Source organism: Phyllobates terribilis, unplaced genomic scaffold, assembly GCF_046119375.1.
Source record: "Phyllobates terribilis strain yellow unplaced genomic scaffold, ASM4611937v1 Scaffold_7__3_contigs__length_470593459, whole genome shotgun sequence".
NCBI classification, from domain to species: Eukaryota; Metazoa; Chordata; class Amphibia; order Anura; family Dendrobatidae; genus Phyllobates; species Phyllobates terribilis.
The window spans coordinates 66273690-66295451 of record NW_027362767.1 but is presented as its reverse complement, the minus strand read 5'-3'; the positions used below and the strand labels follow the sequence as shown (position 1 = coordinate 66295451).

The window sequence follows — 21762 nt, the reverse complement described above, 5'->3', positions numbered from 1 at the left end:
GCATACACCACTGATTGGTAGCCTTCTGTCAATGTACCCAAAAAAGCAGCCAATCAGTGGTGTGGGCTGGGTCATACAAAGCTCAGCATTCTGAGCACTGCAGGAGAAAAAACAGGGATTGTATCAAAATGACAGCAAGCAGCCCAGCAAGTGATACATCGCTGGAATCAGGGCCTCAGCGCCTACATCATGCTGCTCTAACATAGCAAAAACCTGGTGACAGATTTCCTTTCATTTTGTAAGTGCTGAAAGCGCCCATTGTACAGAGTCCAGAGGAAAGGCGATAGACCCGCTGAACTAGATATCTGGGCAGTGCAGGGTGTAGGAAGCCAGACTCGCTGCACCAATCTGGTTAACCCTACGTATAAAGAAGCATACGTAAAGCCATGGCTATTGCCGTCTCTCACCTGAGAGCTCTGCTTAAAATGATTTACACTTACAAACAATGGGCATTGTCATTGCAGTGTAAAAAAAAAAAAAAAAAAAAAACTAAATAAAAAAGGTTTTCTCCAGGTCAAGCTACGTTCTGACGTTCTGGATGCTTGCCATTACCATCACAGTATATATGGCATTTGTGATTATTAGCAAAAGAAAGGCACAATTATCAAGCAGTTTCATACAGTACCTGATTCTAAATAAAAAATGGTTTCAAGATATAAAACTGATATACGCTATGCTTGCAAGTAGCTGCAATTAGAATGAAAAAAAAAAATAAAAAAAATTAAGGGGCGTTTAGATCCAAAAGCTGCTTCTCTACCAGTGCACCTTAGAAATAGGAATTATTCAAACTTGTAAAGACAAGTCCGACTTGGAATAAATCTTAAAAAACACGGCCAGGAGCCTCTTCTGGAAAAAGTTTACCATCAATGCAACCCAACCCATGTAAATAGGTATGGGATGACGAACATGACTGCAAATCCAACCGTGCCGTAGGTCAGGTATCGGTACGGCAGCTCCACCTCCATGCGCTGTCTTGCCTTTTTTATGTCATCACAAGGAATGCCAAACACTTTGCACGCCATAGGAATGGTGATCATCTTCATGACCGCTCTGATCAGTAATAAAACTACTAATCCAATAAAAACCCGCAGCATGGCTTTTCCCAGCAGAGTCACCGTGAGCGGCGGAATCGTGAAAGGTAAAGTATCGGGCGAAGGTTCCTTTAAGAACCCTAACATGTAACTAACGTGCGACCCGCAGGCGATCCCGGCTCCGCTGCCCAGAATTTCTGCAGTGTCCCCACGGGAGGTACTCCACGTATCCAGGGTGAAGGAGAAGATGCCCAGCGCCAGGTGCAGGCTGATTATGATGAGCGGGGCATATTTATAAGTCAGGTTAAAATTGTCAATGATATCAAGAGCGGGATGGAAGACTATCAAAATGAGGATTGCATAAAGGACACCAGCGACGACATCCTACAAGAAAAGAAAGAAAAAGATTAGAAAATGCCGCCAAACCTTTAGCTAGGGTTCTATGTAGAAACGGTGCAAACAGTAACACAGTCCTAGCAGCCACTGAGCACCGTATAAAAACAGTAAAATACGTGGTCAGCAGCGGGAAAAAGGCTGGTTTTGATTCTGAAGGCATCGTCCAGGAACAAGAATACATACATCTCTATCGGAATTGTGTTAATTCTTATTTTTTTCTGCAATCTACAAAACTTCTCATGTAGAATAGTCTACACTTCTACCACTATGTCTATTATAACGTGTATTTACGTGTACACATATATGCATGTTCTTGGGGAAGGTGATGTAGGACCCAAAGAGCAGGCTCCAGGACATAGACTGCCAAGAGGTGTTTTTTAATGGGCCTGGATTTTGGGTCCAGGTTTTAGGAACGGCAAAGAGCTGGGTGGGACTGGCCGGTCCCTTACTTCCAGTTCCAGGACTAATAACGGGATATTTAAGTTAGTTCAGCTGTCTTATTCAGTGTCTGGGAGTAAAGGTGGAGACAAGTGATGAGCGAGTATGTTCTGTTAACCCTTTTGGCGAGCATGCTCGGGTGCTCGCCGAGTATCTTCAGCGTGCTCGGGAGTTATGTTTTAGTCAATCTGTGTACATGATTTACGACTGTTTGACAGCTTTAATACATGTGAGGAATGCCTAAGAAAGAGGCATTTCTCACATTTATTAAAGCTGTCCAACAGTCACAAATCATGCGCACAAAGTGACTTAAAGATAACACCCGAGCACGCTGAAGACACTCAGGAAACACCCGAGCATGCTCGCCAAAAGGGTTAACAGAACATACTCGCTCATTACTAGTGGAGACGCATCTGAGACTTTGGTCAGCCTGACAGGAAGTGACCACCTGTTTATACTGAGCGTGTTTGGTTTTTTTGGGGTTGCTCACGTCCTTTTATTCCGTAAAGTAAAGGTTGTTTTCTGTTTCACTGAAGATTTATGGACTTTGATTTATCAATCTGTTTTTCACTAAGATTTTCGCTGCCTGCGTTTACCTCAACGGCATAAATAAATATTTACACAGTGGTAGCAGTAAAATAAGATACGTGCACACTATGGTTGTCAATTTTGACAGAAGCTTAGTGGGATCTTTTCATTGTGCAATATTCTTCTCACAGTGCACACTAACAGTGCGCTCCCTCGTTAGCTCTGATGAGAAGTGACGAGCTGGCAAGAGAGCACTGTCAGTGCGCATTGTAAGGAGAGAATGAGCGAGCAGACACCAACAAGTGACATCACAGAATTGACAACTGACGCATGCTCAGTAAAGCAGGGACTAGCCCTACCCTTGAAACAAATGTCACTGATACACAATGACTGTTTCATCCCAGTTGCCAAAGATCACAACTGAAAGGGCCAAGTGTGTTATTTTTCCAGCACAAGCGACTTACCAGAATGGAATGCATTCCCATGTAGACACGACTAAGGCACACCAAGGTACACCACACCACAGCGAGCAGGAGCCCCATAAAGAACGGATACTGAATCAAAAGAGAACAGAAAAAAAACTAGAATTAAAATCTGAATGGAGAAAATGCAGAAACCGCTTACACAATACTGCAATCCGCACACAACAGCAGTGTACGGAAAGGGTCAGCCGCAGATCTGTCTCATCAAACCCTGTGAGAACCTAGACATGGCAGAAGACAGATCAACTATTATTCCCGCTTCCTGGACTCCCAGATTTCTACACTGATAACCTTGGATATCAGTGAGATAATGAGGAGCAATGACTGCAAAAACACAAGATTGGTTCATTTTCTTTTTTTACATCCAGTCCAAAGAAAATTACAAGCTACATTGCATCGTGAGTAGTGTTGAGCGATACCTTCCGATATCGGGAAATATCGGATCGGACCGATACATAAAAAATATCGGATATCGCCGATTCCGATACCGGAAACCAATGCAAGTCAATGGGACACAAATATCGGAATGAAAATAAACCCTTTCTTTCCTTGTAGGTTAATTCTACATGAAGGAAAACAACTAAGAATAATGTAGAATGTATTACATGAAAAGCCGGCAATTCAGCAGAGGCATACACCGGTACCCGACAATTTAGAACAGAAAGAATAAAGCATCATACATAGATTAGATAGACAGAAACATGTCAGTCACATATATAATAAGTACAGTGACAGTGTTGCTTACTGTACTTGTCATTTAGTGTTAAAGGATTTATTAAAAAAAAAATAAGTGTTTTCATGCACCGTCTCTTTAAAAAAGCCAGCCGGCAATTCAGCATCGGTACACGACAATTTAGAACAGAAAGAATAGAGCATCACACATAGATTAGATAGATAGAAACATGTCAGTCACATATATATGAAGTACAGTGATAGTGTTGATTACTGTACTTGTCATTTAGTGTTAAAATAAAGGATTTATTAAAAAAAAAATTGGCGTGGGGTTCCCCGCAATTTTAGCCTCTAGCGGAGGTTAAGCAGACGGTTGGGGCAGATGTTTGAAGCCTGGGAAGGGGGTAATACCCACGGAGCTTCCCAGGCTACTAATATCAGCCCCCAGCTGAATACCTAGCCTTTACTAGCTATTAAAATGGGGGACCCCAAAAAAATGACATGGGGTCCCCCCTATTTTAACGGCTAGCAAAGGCTAGGCAGACAGCTGGGGGCTCATATTAATAGCCCAGGAAGGGTGCCATGAATATTGGCCCCCTCCCAGGCTAGAAACACCAGCCGTCAGCCGCCCCAGAAATGGCGCATCCATAGGATGCGCCAATTCTGGCACTTAGCCTCGCTCTTCCCACTGCCCTGTAGCGGTGGCAGGGGGTAATAGGACTGGGGTTGATGTCAGCTTATAATGCCAGCTGACATCAAGCCCAGGTCAGTAATGGAGAGGCGTCTATAAGACACCCCCATTACTAACCCCATAGTCAAAGTTAAACAAAAACACTAACACCCAGAATAAAATCCTTTAATTGAAATAAACACACAATTCTTTAATGTTCTAAATTAAACCATACTTACCATCACGCCCATTCCAGCTGAAGCCAACGATCTCCTGCAATAAAAGTAAAATAATAAACCAACCTCATCCTTACCTTTCCATGGTTCCCATGACAGCTTCAGCTCTGCTACATTCACATGACAGGCTGGATCGCAGCCGAAAGCTGCCATCCAGCTTGCCACGCCACAGACACTGAGAAGCGCAGGCATGCTTGCGCTCCTCAGTGTCTCGCTGTGATGGCATCCAGATGAGCCGAGGTCATGTCCAATGAGCTCAGCTCACCTCATGCACGTCACTGACAGCGTGGGAGTATTCTCCTGCGCTCAGCGCTTGAGCAGAATTCTCCCACGCTGGGATGGCATTGAGATGACAGGCTGGATCACAGCTGAGCGCTGCCATCCAGCTTGTCATCATTCAGAGACACTGCAGAGCGCAAGCATGCCTGCGCTCTGCAGTGTCTATGAAGGATGGCATCCAGCCTGTCATCTCAATGCCATCCCAGCGTGGGAGAATTCTCCTGCTGAAGCGCTGAGCGCAGGAGAATTCTCCCACGCTGTCAGTGACGTGCATAAGGTGAGCTGAGTTCATTGGACATGACCTCGGCTCATCTGGATGCCATCACAGCGAGACACTGAGGAGCGCAAGCATGCCTGCGCTTCTCAGTGTCTGTGGCGTGGCAAGCTGGATGGCAGCTTTCGGCTGCGATCCAGCCTGTCATGTCAATGTAGCAGAGCTGAAGCTGTCGTGGGAACCATGGAAAGGTAAGGATGAGGTTGCTTTATTATTTTACTTTTATTGCAGGAGATCGTTGGCTTCAGCTGGAATGGGCGTGATGGTAAGTATGGTTTAATTTAGAACATTAAAAAATTGTGTGTTTATTTCAATTAAAGGACTTTATTCTGGGTGTTCTGTTTTTTTAAATACTTTACTAGAAATTCATGGCGGTCATGTCTAATATTGGCATGACCCCATGAATTTCGGGCTTAGGGCCAGCTGATAATGCCAAGCTGGCCCTAACCCCTTTATTATCCAGTGAGCCACCGCACCAGGGCCCTGGATGAGTTGGGTACAGCGCCAGAAGATGGCGCTTCTATGAACGCATCATTTTCTGGGGTGGCTGCAGACTGCAATTTGCAGCGGGTTTTGCAGAAAGCTTGGGCCTCCCTGCGCTGCGGATTCCAGCCCCCAGCTGCCTAGATGTACCTGGCTGGACACAAAAATAGGGCAAAGGCCACGTCAAATTTTTGGTGAAAAATTCAATAATTTTTTTTTTTTTAAAAAAAAAACACATTTAGGGACTGCATCTTTATTAACCCCTCCACGTGAGGGGTTAATAAAGATGCAGTCCCTACATTTTTTTAATTTTTTAATTAATTTTTCCTAAAAATTTTGACATGGGGCTTCGCCCTATTTTTGTGTCCAACCAGGTACAGCAGGCAGGAACGGGCTGCCCCCAACCACCAGCTGCCTATTTCTACCTGGTTGGACACAACAATATAGGGAAGGCCTTTTTTTTAAATTATTTCATGAAATAATTAAAAAAAAAAAAAAATACGTGGGGCTTCTCCCTATTTTTGTGTCCAGCCAGGTACAACTAGGCAGCTGGGGGCTGGAATCTGCAGCGCAGGGAGACCCAAGATTTCTGCCCCCCCCCCCCCCCCCGCAAATTGCAGTCCGCAGCCGCCCCAGAAAATGGCGCGTTCATAAAAGCGCCATCTTCTGGCGCTGTACCCAACTCATCCAGGGCCCTGGTGCGGTGACTCACTGGGTAATAAAGGGGTTAAGGCCAGCTTGGCATTATCAGCTGGCCCTAAGCCCAAAATTCATGGGGTCACGCCAATATTAGACATGACCACCATGAATTTCTAGTAAAGTATTTGAAAAAAAAAAAAACAACACCCAGAAAAAAGTCCTTTAATTGAAATAAACACAAATTTTTTATGTTCTAAATTAAACCATACTTACCGTCACGCCCATTCCAGCTGAAGCCAACGATCTCCTGCAATAAAAGAAAAATAATAAAGCAACCTCATCCTTACCTCTTTCCATGGTTCCCACGACAGCTTCAGCTCTGCTACATTGATATGACAGGCCGGATCGCAGCCGAAAGCTGCCATCCAGCTTGCCATGCCGCAGACACTGAGAAGAGCAGGCATGCTTGCGCTCCTCAGTGTCTGGCTGTGACGGCATCCAGATGAGCCGAGGTCATGTCCAATGAACTCGGCTCACCTCATGCACATCACTGACAGCGTGGGAGAATTCTCTTGCGCTCAGCGCTTCAGCAGAATTCTCCCACGCTGGGATGGCATTGAGATGACAGGCTGGATGGCAGCTGAGCGCTGCCATCCAGCATGCCATCCTTCATAGACACTGCAGAGCGCAGGCATGCTAGCATTATAAGCTGACATCAACCCCAGCCCTATTACCCCACTGCCACCGCTACAAGGCAGTGGGAAGAGCGAGGCTAAGTGCCAGAATTGGCGCATCCTATGGATGCGACATTTCTGGGGCGGCTGATGGCTGGTGTTTCTAGCCTGGGAGGGGGCCAATATTCATGGCACCCTTTCTGGGATATTAATATGAGCCCCCAGCTGTCTGCCTAGCCTTCGCTAGCTATTAAAATAGGGGGGACCCCACGTCATTTTTTTGGGGGTCCCCCATTTTAATAGCTAGTAAAGGCTAGGTATTCAGCTGGGGGCTGATATTAGTAGCCTGGGAAGCTCCGTGGGTATTACCCCCTTCCCAGGCTTCAAACATCTGCCCCAGCCGTCTGCTTAACCTCCGCTAGAGGCTAAAATTACGGGGAACCCCACGCCAATTTTTTTTTTAATAAATCCTTTAACACTAAATGACAAGTACAGTAAGCAACACTGTCACTGTACTTCTTATATATGTGACTGACATGTTTCTATCTATCTAATCTATGTGTGATGCTCTATTCTTTCTGTTCTAAATTGTCGGGTACGGGTGTATGCCGCTGCTGAATTGCCGGCCGGCTTTTTTAAAGAGACGGTGCATGAAAACACTATTATTTTTTTTTAATAAATCCTTTAACACTAAATGACAAGTACAGTAAGCTGAGCGCTGCCATCCAGCTTGTCATCCTTCAGAGACACTGCAGAGCGCAGGCATTATGGGAACTTCCGATTCCGGTATTCGATATTCTAAAAGTATCGGAACTCAGATACCGCGAATATCGGTCGATACCTGATATTTCAGTATCGGAATGCTCAACACTAATCGTGAGGAACAGAAGTGGTCGCAGGACGTTTGATCTGTCTGATTCAGCTCCGTCCTACACAAGCTTGTATCATTGACACTGGTAAGTGTAAGTATAGCCCACAAAAGTAGTCAAAGACCCCAGAGTCGTGGATCAGCACTTACAAGACAAGGTGTGCAGGATTTGCTCTCGGATCTTGTTCACACATTGCCGGGAGGAAATAAAACAGTGTTTTATGGTACCAGCAAAGTGAATGAGATTTCAATAATCTCATGCAGGTTTTTTTTTTTTTTGTAAATCTGCAGCGTGTCAACCCTTTGGCTGTGTGCCCACGATGCGTTTTTTAAGCGTTTCCGCAGCGGCAAAAACGCTGCAGAAACGCTTGCTAGAAGGCCTGCCATGTTCCCCAATGATAATCCGCATGTGCTGTGCACAAGCTGCGGAAATTTCCGCTGCGGATAAAAAAGCAGCACTACCAATTATTTTGCGGAAGCGCTGAGTTTTCGCCGCCATTGACTAGCATTGGAACGCATGGATTAGGCATCACTGTATATGTAGATGCGGAATCCATGCGTTACAATGTGCGGATGGTACCCGGGTGTGGAGAAGAGGAGACTCTCCTCCGGACCCGGGTACCATAGAACCTGTAAAATAAATAAATAAATAAATCTATACTCACCTTCTGATAACCCCGCAGTCTTTATTCGCTCCGTCCTGGCTTGCCGGCAGCTCGCGGTGGACTCAAGGACCTGCCATGATGTCATTTAGTCATGTGACGGCAGGTCCTTCAGTGTACCGCGAGCTACCGGCAAGCCAGGACGGAGCGAATAAAGACTGCGAAGTCATCAGAAGGCAAGTATAGATTTATTTTTTACTATTCTTTCGGTCACACTATATAAATCCATGACGTTTGCATGGATTTATATAGTGTGACCAAGTTGTCAAGCACTTTCCAAGTGATGCTAAAATCGATTGGAAAGCGCTTGTCAAGCCGCATGCGGAAATGCATGTGAAGAACGCTTCACATCCGCTTGTCCCTGGCAGGAAAAACGCATGTACAATCCGCATGTACAATCCGCATGTGTTTTTTCTGCCAGGGAGATGCAGAAACACTCAGGAAAAATCCGGGGCATTTCTGCATCGTGGGCACATAGCCTTTCACTGATTTTCTCCTATTCAAATAAATAGGAGAAAAAAAAAAAAAAAGCAAACAAAAATGTGCATATTTTATGCAATGTTTTTCCTGCCAAAACTCTGGCAGAAAAATCGGCTGCAAATACTCAAGGTGTGCACATATCCTTACAGTTTTTTCTTCACCTGCTAGCTCAATATTTGGGGTCCAGAAGCAGAAAGAGTGGAAATTTGCACCCCACGTCCTGATTCAGATTCCAGCAGCATATTGATGTGGCAAGGAAACTGCTGTAAAACCTTTCGTATAAGATCATTACACAGTGTTGTCAGCCGTGCCCCACAGATAACCTGAGAAATCGGCTTTTCTTTGCTCCAGTGTGAAGAGAGCGGAGGAGGACAGGGGATTATGTAATCACGAGTCTCCAGACTGAAGGTATACAGCACATGTGCCCGGGTGAATACAGAGGCCAGCCTCCACATTACAGCAGTGCACTGCTCACCTTCGGACTTTGGTAGTGAACATCACCAACTCCTATCACAAGCCGACAGGTCGCAATAACCCTCATCACACACTGAAAAGTTATGCAAGTTTCTGAGAAACTTTCACCCACATTTGCTAAAGCTGTTTAATAGCGGAAACCTTGTGGTTGTGAGAAGCATGTCCGCTCGGATGCACGTTTTCTGCGCAATTATCGGGAACGAGCGTTTTAAGTATCACCAATAACCCAATGGATGAGCAAAACGCTTGAGCATCGGGTGAAATTGTTTTTAAGCTTTATTAAAAATCATCATTCTCGGCAGCACATGGGCGGGTGTAAACAGGAGCTGCGCTGTTGAAAGCACTGAACAAGCTATTACTTTGTGCACATCGGAAGCGTGGCCGGCCTGATCAAATGACATCCGCTCGGAAAACAACAGGTCCACGGTCATCTGACCCCGAAGATTGTCTAACATAATTGATCCCTTTGTCGGTCCTCGGCTGCCACTGTCTCTGAAATACTGCAGCGTTTCAGGGTAAAAGATACACGGCTGCAATATAACAAGATTCGGGCAGTATGAATCTACGGTCAGGTTCCCTTTAAACTATGCAATCCCTTAAACCCACCAAAGTAGGTACTTGGTAGAAGAACATGGAAACCACAGAAGCTTATATTACATGTTCTAATATTTGTCTAAACTTCTTTGCCCTTTCTTTACCAGTTGCTAATGCACTTTGCCTTAGACCCAGTCAGGTGGCTCTGGGCACAACTATGTCTGCAATACACGGGCTCTTCAGGATGAAATCTGTGTGTATACTGCCTGGTCAATACCCGGTTAAGTGTGATGACGAAATTAAGCATATTTACCATTTTGGAGAAGTTAACCAATTACATGGTGGAAAAAAAAAAAAAAAAAGAAGAAGAACTACAATCCAAGAGTGACATTTCCTGTGAATCAGTCTTGTGAAATGAGAGTTAACAGCTGAAAAAGTTCTGCAGAAAATGCTCCATTGTGTCACCATAAGTCCTGCTACACAGGGGCCCTACTACATACCCGCAATGCCCAGGGCCCACACAGTACCTTGGGGGACTCGTCACTAGCTCTGTATCGCCAGTATGTAGTGTCACAAACATGTCCAGGTCAAAACTGGCTACTTACCATTAGATAGTAACAGGATAAAGTTATGACCCGGACACGTTTGTACTTTCCAGCCCAGCTGTAAACATTGGATGGTACATTGTATATTAGTAGATACCGCTGTATGGCACAACGCCCCGACTAGTGGCATTATAAAGGCCTGTTCTAGCAATTGGTGGACCCCCAGTGATCTGCACTTTATACCCTATCCTGTGGATATGTGATCACCTTAAATGGTGGAAATAATTTCAATGGGTTGTCTCCTTTCAACAAACTTTAGCCCATGGGCTCAATGATATGTAAGAAAACATCTGAGCCTTACTTACCCTCTTCAGGTCCAGTGCAGTCTGTCGCTGCCGTAGCCTTTGTTGATAAGTTGCAGTAGTGACGTCACATTGACAGCGCTGCAGGCAATTGATCAGCTGATGGAGATGGCATGTCTACACTGGCAGGGCTGCTAAACTCAGTGATTGGCTGCAGTGCTGTCGATGTGAGGTCACCACTGTAGCCGGAGCAGTGGCAGAGACACAGCCCTGGACCCAGGAAGGGTAAGAAAAGCTCAGTTTGTTTTGTTTTACAAATTATTGAACCTATTGGTTTGTTGAAAGTGGACAACCCTTTTAGGTTGCGTTCCCACGATGAGCTTTTGATGTTGCAGACTTTCTGCACCTGTTAAGTAAATTAGGTTACTTGAGGTTTTTTTCCATTGCGTTTTTTTTTTTATCTGCACTTTCTGATGCAGCGAAAATACACAGCATCAAAAACTCACCAAAAATTCATTGTGGGAAAGTAGCCTTAAAAGCCATTAACTTTTAAAAAGATGGTTAGATCAAGCAAATATTCCCGATCATAGTCCTGTGTAATCGTGCAGCAAATTCAGGAATTCACTGATCAAATCTTTAACACTGGCCAAAAACCCCATGTAAAAAACAGTATTAGGAAGTGATCAGGATTAAATTAAAAATACAGTATTGTGACATATATGTGCATGCTTCTCAAACTTATCATTTCTTGTGTGGACACGCTTAGAAGAAAAAAAAAAAAAAAAAAAAAAGGATCTTCAATGATCAAAGGCCCTGGGGACTAAGCACTTCTAAGACGTCTTTCTACATTTACTAAACAGTGAAGTGGAGGTCACCACGTTCATTTACACAACAAAGAGGTCGGATGTTAGACAGCCAAGGACACAAAGTCTTTCTTAGGGCCCATTTATAAAAGCCAGGGCCAGGAAACCATAGCCACGTGCAGGCCAATCCGGTCATTTAATGGTCTGTGTAATCAGGCCGAGAGCGTTTCCATGCGCACAGAATGATCGGTAATAGAACGTCATACTCTCGGCAGCACAATCTGTTTTCAAAGGGCAAAGTGCTGGCGAGAACGACGATCTTTCAGCCAGCTTAAAAATCATTTTACCCAACGAAAAAATGGGGTTGCCGATCTGTTCATGCCGCGTCGGGGTCGTGGAGAGCCCCTCTATAACTCTGCTTCTCTGTCAAAAATCTTTCTCCAACCAGAACTGATCAGGGCGACGATGGTGGCAGAATAAAAAAATATCCTAGGATCCACAGTTCGGAGAGTCCAGCAATCATCTACTGTATCAATAAATTAGAGGCGTCTCACATTGTAGACGAGTTGTTTACAGGATAAGGCTTCATAAATAAATGAGAACGACGACGCCAGCGTTATCATAGGAGATTTAAAGGGGTATTCCCATCTTGCTGGAATAAGCCATCCTATATGACCAGAGGTCAGACCTCTGGGGACCCCCCCATCAATGCCTTTATATGAAGAGCTCACTCTCCAAACACATTCACAAGGCAACATATATAAAAAAATAAACCCTTTAAAAGACGACCGTCAGCTCTTGTTACTGGGATCTCCACGATTTTACAATTGTGGCCCGTTAAGCGCACGTTGCAGATGTACAGGATTTTTCCACTATGGCTGCAGGGCGACATCTGGTCCCCGGCGAGTTGTAGCATTGCAGGATTGTCTTGTCCTTGGGTTTCAGGGCACAATATCTCACAAACTGCAGTAACCGTGAGGTTACACTGACAGTATCGCTGACCAGGCTTGATCTGCTGATTTGCCCCAGGACTTGGCACTGCCACATCACCGATCCTCAGGTCATGTTTCAAGGAAATGAAGACCTGATTGTAATATCACAAGATTGCAACCGGACAAACAAGTCAGGAAACCACCACAGCGACCATGAACGAACGTGCACTGGGTCAGCAGAGAGCAGATGCAAAGCAATGGTGGGAATACAGGGAAGTCCCTGATGGAGATTCTTAAAAACTCATCAAAAAAGGTTTTGTTTTTTTAGGATTAGAAAAACATGGTTGCATTCTTTCCGAAACAGCACCACACCTGGGTCTGGTACAGCAGCTCAGCTTTACTGAAGTATAGAAAAGAGCTGCAATACCACATACGACCTGTGGATAGAGGTAGCGCTGTTTCTGAAACATCACCTCCAGGGCTCTTTCACATGTGATTTTTCCACGTACAAGAAAGACAGACTCTGATCAGTGTGGTGTCATTAGTTTTTCTTGCAATAAAAAGTTTCTCCACCTTCTCCTTGTATCAATCCGTGAATATCGGGCAGCACTCAGATGTAATCAAATGAGGTCTGATATTTTCACGGACCCACAGACTTGAATTGCCGACATTAATCCTACCCTCGGATGAGAATCTGACAGGTCTATGAAATTTTCCGCAGACCTCTCGGTCCAAGGAAAAAAATATCAGTCGGGCACAGCCCCATAAAATATCATAGGTACAAGTGGTTCCACTGGAAACCACAGATAGCTCTTGTACGAGAAAATTAGATGTGTGAATGAGCCCTTGAAGGGGTATTCCGGGTGTTATTACTCATCTACATGATAACAGGTCATAACTGGAAGATTTGGTGGGGGTCTAACCCCACAGTGTTAAAGTGGGTTCTCTTGGTCTCTGGTGGGACGGCATACATCAGTAACTTTACATACAGTAGATATAGAAGACGAGCTAAGCTTAGCAGTTAGCAGCCTGTGTGACAATCAGCTTGTGATTGTTTCTAGTAACCTACACTTTGCAAGGTGAGTGCTGGACGATTTCAGCTCTGAAGCCCACAGAATTGTGACTGTAGCTCTGACCTACAATAAAGGGCATAACGTTGGATCAGAACAAGATATTCAATCACATAGATCAAACTTATCAGTAAAGTAGAAACATGGATGACATGGCAATAAAAGCTAGGGGGTCCGATAGCTGGACTCCCACCAATAGGGATGGCTCGCTGCGCTCAAACTCTCCCTCTTGGAGGACGGTGGGAATGGAGGACAAGAGTTAGACCTCACCGACTGAACACTACACTCACATCTTTCTCCATTTTTACACACTTGTCATGTGTCTCTCAGATGTCATGTATGTTCCTTTTTTTCCCTCTCTTTTTAAAAGCTCAAGCAGGTCGACCGTCTGAACTTTTTTTATCCATGGGCTATTAATGGAGCACTGAAGTAAAACACTTGTCTTCCATTTTTAGTGGCTTCCTCATAAACGTTAATGGCAGAGCAAGTCCTATCTCTCATACAATTTGAAAATCAGATTCTGATTCTCACGGCTTGGACAGTGAGTGGATATGAACAAGGGATGTATGAACGCGGCCCAACACCTATTTTTCTGGCTGGGACGCCCTTAGATGCGGTGTCAGAGCCAGGAGACGTTATTTTCATGCCAGACGTCCTCTTTAAGACCGTGTGCCCGCGATGCGTTTTTGGTGCGTATTTGCAGCGCGTAGACACTCCAGAAACGCATTGCATACCTTATTACATGACTTCCTATGACATTCTGCAAGTTCTGTGCACATGGTCAGGATTTTTTCTGTGCAGATTTTACTCGCAGAAAAAATAAGGACATGACCAATTCTTGTGCGTTTCAGCATGCGTATTTGCCTATACAATGCATTGGAAGAACGCATGGCAAATACGCATGCAAATACACGTCAAAAACACATGCGTTTTTCTGCCAAAGAGACGCAGAAATGCTCAGGAAAATTTCTGCTTCATTTCTGCATCGTGGGCACTAAGCCTAAGGGTTACAAGCAGTTCCCTCCTGACAAAGCATGTGACAGGAGATCAAAGATCAACGAAGGAGACGTCTTCTAATCATTACACAATCAATGCTGACAATGACAATTAAGTTCCGCTGAAGTGGAAACGGAAAGGTCTTTATCAGCGTGATGTTCAGCACACGTAACCCTGGGCTCTTACCGGGGGTGTGGAATCGGAATAAAAAGTACCGACTCCTAAAATATATAATACATTGGGTGCAGTAATTCAATGCAGTTTGTGGGAATATTTTTTCATAAGAATTTGGGAAAGTTATGAAATGTCCTATAAATGTCTGTCCTATTCCTGATCTAAGGGTCTAGGACTTTTAGTGGAGATGAATCTGGGCTACAGTAAATTTATCACTTAAACATGAGCCGTGTATGAGGGAGTCGGAGTCAGAAGTTTGGCTCACCGACTCCACAGCCCTGGCTCTTAGCCTAATCACCAGGTCTGGGGGTTACATGTATAACTGCCCAGTATTTATCTGATCAGGGGGGCTATCCTCACGGTTCTTCTACCCAGGGCAATAAACTGTCCACGACGAACAATATAAGATGCCAATCTGTGCTCGTTTACTGTCAGTCACACGTCACAACTATTGTGAGGGGGTTCATACGAATAATCGTCCCCCCCACAACCTTCATTCACATCAGAGAGAACAATCATCCCATTATCTGAGCTCCCCATCCTTCACATGAACTGAATTCTTCAAGCTGCCACCAAACATCTTCGAAGCCAAACTTCAGTCTTCTGAGATGGGTGGTCGATCATTCAGGACCCTCATCTGTTGCCCAGAGGATCTACAATAGTCTCCTGCTCTGTTAGACCCAACATGGCTATGTCCACCGCCATCTCCCTGCTTACTGGGGTGAGCGCACTCCTTTTCGGACCAGCAGAATAGTCACCCCGCAGCCCTGAACTGTGCGCTGTCCTGTGCCGCCAGATAAAGCAGCTTTGTCTCTGCAGCATCGGAGGAACGCAGGGAGATAAACTTGGGCTGGATCAGGAGCCATCCGCACGCTCTGGATTCAGGGCAGCGCTTACAAGCCTCTATAGATAAGAGCTTGTAATCACTGAGCACATCTGGTCACTGCTGACAGACCACAGAGGTGGCCGGTAACTTAAGCAACCAGCGGTGTACAGCAAAATTAATAATCCCTCTGTTCTTTTGAACGGAGAAGATTTTTAATAACAAGTAAAAGATGCAAAATAGTTTTTACAATCAACTTTAATTATTTATGACGACGAGAATAACCCCTTAAAGATATATCCCCAGAATCGAAAGTTCTCCCCTACCCATAGGATTGCTTACTGATCGCTGGGAGTCTGCAGAGCTGCGGCAAAATAGGCAAGAGCAGCGCTGATAAGCCTCATTGGGAATGAATGGAGCGGCGCTCGGACGTGTGCACTGCAGCTCCATCTAATGGGAATAACAGTGCCCCGCTCTGCCCATCAATAAGTGATCAGCAGTCCTGTGGAGCAGTGAGGACTTGTTTTAGGCCACATTACCTTCAGTATTTGCTCAGTATTTTACATCAGTGTTTGTAAGCCAAAATCAGGAGTGGGTGATGAATACAGAAGTGGTGACGGGTTTCTAATTTCTATTACACTTTTCCTCTGATTGTTCCTCACCTGGTTTTGGCTTCCAAATACCACCGATCAGCTTGTATATAGGTGATCGTCACCAGCACTAAACGACTGACGATCAGATGGCACACAGGCAAATATTTATCAGCCTGGATCAGCCCATAAGCAAGGACCACCTATAAAGAATATGGCAGAGCCACCCCCCGGCAGTGACCAGAGTGGAAGAGACATCCCACCTGCCCCTTCAGCCCCAGCAGTGACCGGCGGAGACACCCCCCCCCCCCAGCAGTGACCGGCAGAGACACCTCCCCCCCCCCCAGCAGTGACCGGCAGAGACACCCCCCCCCCAGCAGTGACCGGCAGAGACACCTCCCCCCCCCCCAGCAGTGACCGGCAGAGACACCCCCCCCCCCAGCAGTGACCGGCAGAGACACCCCCCCCCCCCAGCAGTGACCGGCAGAGACACCTCCCCCCCCCCAGCAGTGACCGGCAGAGACACCTCCCCCCCCCCAGCAGTGACCGGCAGAGACACCCCCCCCCCCCCAGCAGTGACCGGCAGAGACACCCCCCCCCCCAGCAGTGACCGGCAGAGACACCCCCCCCCCCAGCAGTGACCGGCAGAGACACCCCCCCCCCCCAGCAGTGACCGGCAGAGACACCCCCCCCCCCAGCAGTGACCGGCGGAGACACCCCCCCCCCCCCCCCAGCAGTGACCGGAGCGGCGGAGCCCGGGGACAGCTTACCTGCCAACGGCCCCAGGTGAGCAGCAGCAGGGACAGCGGGATGGCGGTCCCGGACATGGCGTGGGTGGACGGCATGCCGTACTCGGAGTTGTAGAAGACCTCCAGCTTCAGCACCGGCGGGGAGGGCGGCCGGGGCCAGCGGATCAGGTCCTTGGTGCACTGGCCCAGGTACATGACCCACACCCACACCACCACCACCCGCCGCCCCACCTGCGCATCCACATTCCAGATCCAGAAGGGGAAGAAGGAGATGTAGAAGAGCTCGTTCCCCAGCTCCGTGCCCAGCGAGAAGAGCAGGTAGAGCAGCGGGCGGCGGATGGAGAAGGCATGGCCGGCCTCTCCGGTCAGGGAGTTCCTCCGCAGCGGCTGCATCTTCCTCTCGTCCTCCACATCCTTACAGCGGGCAGCGCCGTTCTCCATGACGCCATTGTGGTGCCGGCTGTCCCGGTGCCTGGGCCCGTCCTCGGCAGTAGCGGGAGCCTCCCGGGTGTCCTTCTCCTCCGGAGATGATGAGGAGCTCTGCACTCCGCACAGCTGCTGGAAGCGGGCCACCTTCTCCGGGTCCTGCAGGGAGTCCACGAGCCGCCGCAGCCGGGCGTACGCCGCTCCCATGGCGGCCTCCATCCCTGCTACACAGGGAGCCGCAGGTCCGAATCACTGCACCAGCGGCGGCCGCGGCGGGGACCTCTGCCACTCTGTGTTCTGACCACGCCCACCGCGTCTATAACCACGCCCCTAACTCCAGCTTCTGCCCGTAGGCGGTTAAGAAGATCATGTGACCACGAGTGGCTGAGTTCGCCGCTCCCATGGCGGCGGCCCCCATCCCTGGCTACACGCGGAGCCGCGGGTCCGAATCACTGCACCAGCGGCGGCCGCGGCGGGGACCTCTGTCACTCTGTACTCTGGGCACGCCCACCGCGTCTATAACCACGCCCCTAACTCCAGCTTCTGCCCGTAGGCGGTGAAGAAGGTCATGTGACCACGAGTGGCCGATGCGGGAAGTCAGCCTGTACAGTGTCACCTCAGACATTACCTCACAGGAGGTCGTCGTGTCACCTCTGCGCTTATCAGCCTCCTCACTCAAGGCCAGGTTCGCTGGAGTGCGACGTCGCTACCTAATCCTACCTCCGGCCATTTTCAATGCAGTGTTTTCAGGATAGACAGCAGAGGTGTAAAGGAAGCAAACAAAAAAGTGTTCATATTTCAGGAACGGCTGCAAATTGTAAGAGGCAGTAAATTACAAAACGCTTTGTAGTTACAAGAACTATCCGAAAATACCCATCTTTTTTAGGGGGGGGGGGGCACGTGGAGAATAAATTTTGGTACAAAACTCTCTGAATAGATTTATTAAACTTTTGCACCAATAAAAAAAAAAAGCCTGTGCAGCACAAGGTTTTGCAGCCATATTTTTTGCTAAATGTCTGATTTCCACGCCCTAGCCCCGGGGATTTTTTTTTTTTACGTAAATTTATTAAATAATTTAATAAAACAGCTTCTAGTTGGTGGAAGTGATCCCAACGCTCTATCGAGACGCACACTACCTCTGCCACCCAGCGTGCGACACCGCGATACCTCAGGGGTATCTTCTAACCGCCGGCGCATTGAGACAGACCGAGAAGCCTAAACAGCGCCCTACAAACATCGCCCTACAAACATCGCCCTACAAACATCGCCCTACAAACATCGCCCTACAAACATCGCCCTACAAACATCGCCCTACAAACATCGCAGCAATTGTTTTGGGGGTTTTTACATATTTTTTTTACAATTTTTACATATTTTCTTTTTTATCACATATGAAGGCTCTACTTTGTTGTACACATAAGAAAATAAATAGATATGACAAAGAAGCTTTTCTAAGCGGTGTTGCTGGAATGATGTCTTTGAAACTAAGGCTGTGTTCACACGTTGCGTTTTTGATGCTTTTTTCAGGATCCCAATGTTCAGCTTTGCTTCCACCACAGAAGCATGTACACAGAGGTCACCAATGCAACACATATGTGAAACCATAAAACCATTTTTGGAAAAAGGGCAATAATTTGCTCAAATTATTTAGGGGGAAAAGATTTTTATGTCTGAAAAAATCTTGATAATTGTGAACAAAAAAGTTCATGAAAAAAATATTTAATTACAAATGTAACAGGGGGAGGTGAATTGTGTTGGGAATAGTTTACCTAAGACATTGGCAGAGCATTGAGTTTGTAGGACACTGTTTACTTTCACACTTTGGTCAGCCCTTTAGTTGATCAGGCATTGTTCAATTTCACACATTGTTGGGCCACAGGTATTGTTCAATCTCACACCTTGGTAGGCCAATGTTTACATTGCACACATCACTAATTTAATTAAACTGCACTAATCCTAAGTGCCATTCTCAGGTGATGAGACCCAAGACATTATGGTTTAAACTTGGGAAAATCACAAAAATAAATGTGTTTTACATACTGCTGTACCTGCTTTTTTCACAAAAAATGCAGCAAAACCTGATATCTGCGTTTTTGCACTTACTCATTGCTTTCTATGGGTGAAAAAAACACTGAACAAACTTTTAAAGAAGTGACGTGCTACAGTTTACAAATACGCAGCAGTTTTCCAAATCAGTCAGGAAAAAAAAACTGAAATCTCATAGACTTCTGGTACTGTAAAACGCAGTTGAAATTTGCATAAAAAACGCAACATGTGAACATAGTCTAAGGGTGTATGCACATTGAGGTTTTGGAACAGAAACACCAATATTTTGAGGCTGATTTGGAAAGTTTCCGCTCTATGGATGGGTATGCACACCAACTCTTTTTGCAGAGTTTTCGTAGCAGAAACTGAGTAGAAACTCTACGTTGTGAAAAACATGGATAGGACACGTACATGAAACACGGTGTCTGAATAAGGTCTAAGACCAGGTTAAGACAGGGACAGCAATGCCTGCACTGAGCCTGTCAGGCTGGAGGTTTGGTCAGGAAACCCTTCTTCAGCCCTGGCATTGCGGTCCAATTTTTGTGTGTGTGTTTATGGTGATCGCTATGCAGGTTAAATGGTGGGTGAGAATACCAATGATATTAATGTTTTTTTTTCTTTTGCAAAATTCACTTTGCTCGAGGTGTATTTTCTTACTTTTATTCTGACGTGATACATCATGGATTCCCCAGCAATGATTGTCATGAGTTAGGCTGCGTGCACACGATGCGTTTTTCATGCGTTTATGCTGTGGAATTTCCGCAGCGGAAACGTATCAAAAACGCATGGTAATTCGCACCCCATGGTCTCCAATGGCATTCCGCAATGTCAATGCACATGCTGTGGATTTTTCCGCAGCGTTTCTGCAGCGCAAATAAATCCGCAGCATGTCCATTAATTTTGCGGAAGCGCAGCCATTGACTTGCATTGAGACGCATAATATCCGCGTCTGTACATTTGTACAAGCGGATTTTATGCGTCTCTATGTGCGGATGGTACCCAGTTCTGGAGGAGAGGAGACTCTCATCCAGACCTGGGTACCATTGTACCTGTAAAAAAAGAATAAAATAAAAAATAAAGTTTATATTCACCTGTCCGGCGGCTTCTCTCTGCTTACCAGCAGCGCTTCTCCTTCCAGGACTTGAGATGACGTCGCGGTCATGTGACCGCAGGCTGTCTCGCGAGATGCCGGCAACCGGGAAGAAGCCAGGACGAGCGCTGCAGCACACGCGGCGGCATCGGGGGTAAGTATAGCTTTGTTTTTTTTATTTTTACGGTCACACTGTATAAATCCATGCCTTTTGCATGGATTTATATAGTGTGACCTAGTTGTCAAGCACTTTCCAAGTGATGCTATCGCCTGGAAAGTGCTTGTCAGTCCGCATGCGGAAACACATGCGTTAACGCATGTGGATACGCATGTGGATCCACATGTATTCTGCAGGAAAAACGCATGCACAATCTGCATGCGTTTTTTCTGCCAGGGAGATGCAGAAATGCTGCAGAAATTTTCTGCTTCATTTCTGCATCGTGGGCACATAGCCTTAGAGAATTAACTAAGAATTATCCTTGTTAGACAATTACATTAATTAGTAATGATTAATGACTGCAAATTTTTTTTATAAGGTACAAAATGAAAAACAGAATTAAAGACATATTACACCACGTCCATAAATCTGTAAAAAAAAAATAGAATTATATTCTTTTCCTGTGTCGTTACATCGCTCACCTCTGTATCCCATCCAGACTGTATATTCACTAAGCCTCAGTAACATCACATCTGTACGGACTATGGACAATGTGTCACTTTATTATCACAGGAAACATAAAGCTCAGAGTTTCCAAATGTGATAAAAGGCCACAAGCATCTTAGTGCCCATCACAAAAAAAAACCCTAAAATTTTTGATAATAGCTTTAACCCCTTTACCCCCGAGGGTGGTTTGCACGTTAATGACCAGGCCAATTTTTACAATTCTGACCACTGTCACTTTATGAGGTAATTACTCTGGAACGCCTCAACTGATCCCACTGATTCTGAGATTGTTTTTTCGTGACATATTGTACTTCATGATTGTGGTAAAATTTCTTCGATATCACTTGCGTTTATTTGTGAAAAAAACGGAAATTTGGCGAAAATGTTACAATTTTCAAAATTTGAATTTTTATGCCCTTAAATCAGAGAGATATGTCACACAAAATAGTTAATAAATAACATTTCCCACATGTCTACTTTACATCAGCACAATTTTGGAACCAAAATTTTTTTTTGTTAGGGAGCTATAAGGGTTAAAAGTTGACCAGCGATTTCTCATTTTTCCAACAAAATTTACAAAACCATTTTTTTAGGGACCACATCATATTTGAAGTCACTTTGAGGAGTCTTTATGACAGAAAATACCCAAAAGTGACACCATTCTAAACACTGCACCCCTCAAGGTGCTCAAAACCACATTCAAGAACTTTATTAACCCTTCAGGTGCTTCAC

General features: G+C 45.7%; 1 protein-coding gene across 1 annotated transcript; it reads right to left on the bottom strand.

The window, feature by feature from the left end:
* Nucleotides 1-701: 701 nt before the first annotated feature.
* SGPP1 (sphingosine-1-phosphate phosphatase 1) lies at nucleotides 702-17752 on the bottom strand. The gene is made up of 3 exons (XM_073638694.1): nucleotides 16826-17752; nucleotides 2858-2947; nucleotides 702-1415 (listed from the first exon to the last, which is right to left on the bottom strand). The coding sequence occupies exons 1-3, from the start codon at nucleotides 17447-17449 to the stop codon at nucleotides 864-866; spliced, it is 1266 nt and encodes a 421-aa protein (XP_073494795.1). The 5' UTR covers nucleotides 17450-17752; the 3' UTR covers nucleotides 702-863.
* Between the last annotated feature and the right edge of the window lie 4010 nt (nucleotides 17753-21762).

What these genes read in the sequence shown, in the direction of transcription:
- SGPP1 (XM_073638694.1), bottom strand. Translation starts at nt 17,449, where the DNA reads ATGGAGGCCGCCATGGGAGCGGCGTACGCCCGGCTGCGGCGGCTCGTG. An exon ending in TCACCTGGGGCCGTTGGCAG is followed by an intron (nt 2,948 to 16,825) that starts GTAAGCTGTCCC and finishes CTTTTGATTCAG; the next exon opens with TATCCGTTCTTTATGGGGCT. An exon ending in TGGGAATGCATTCCATTCTG is followed by an intron (nt 1,416 to 2,857) that starts GTAAGTCGCTTG and finishes CTTTTCTTGTAG; the next exon opens with GATGTCGTCGCTGGTGTCCT.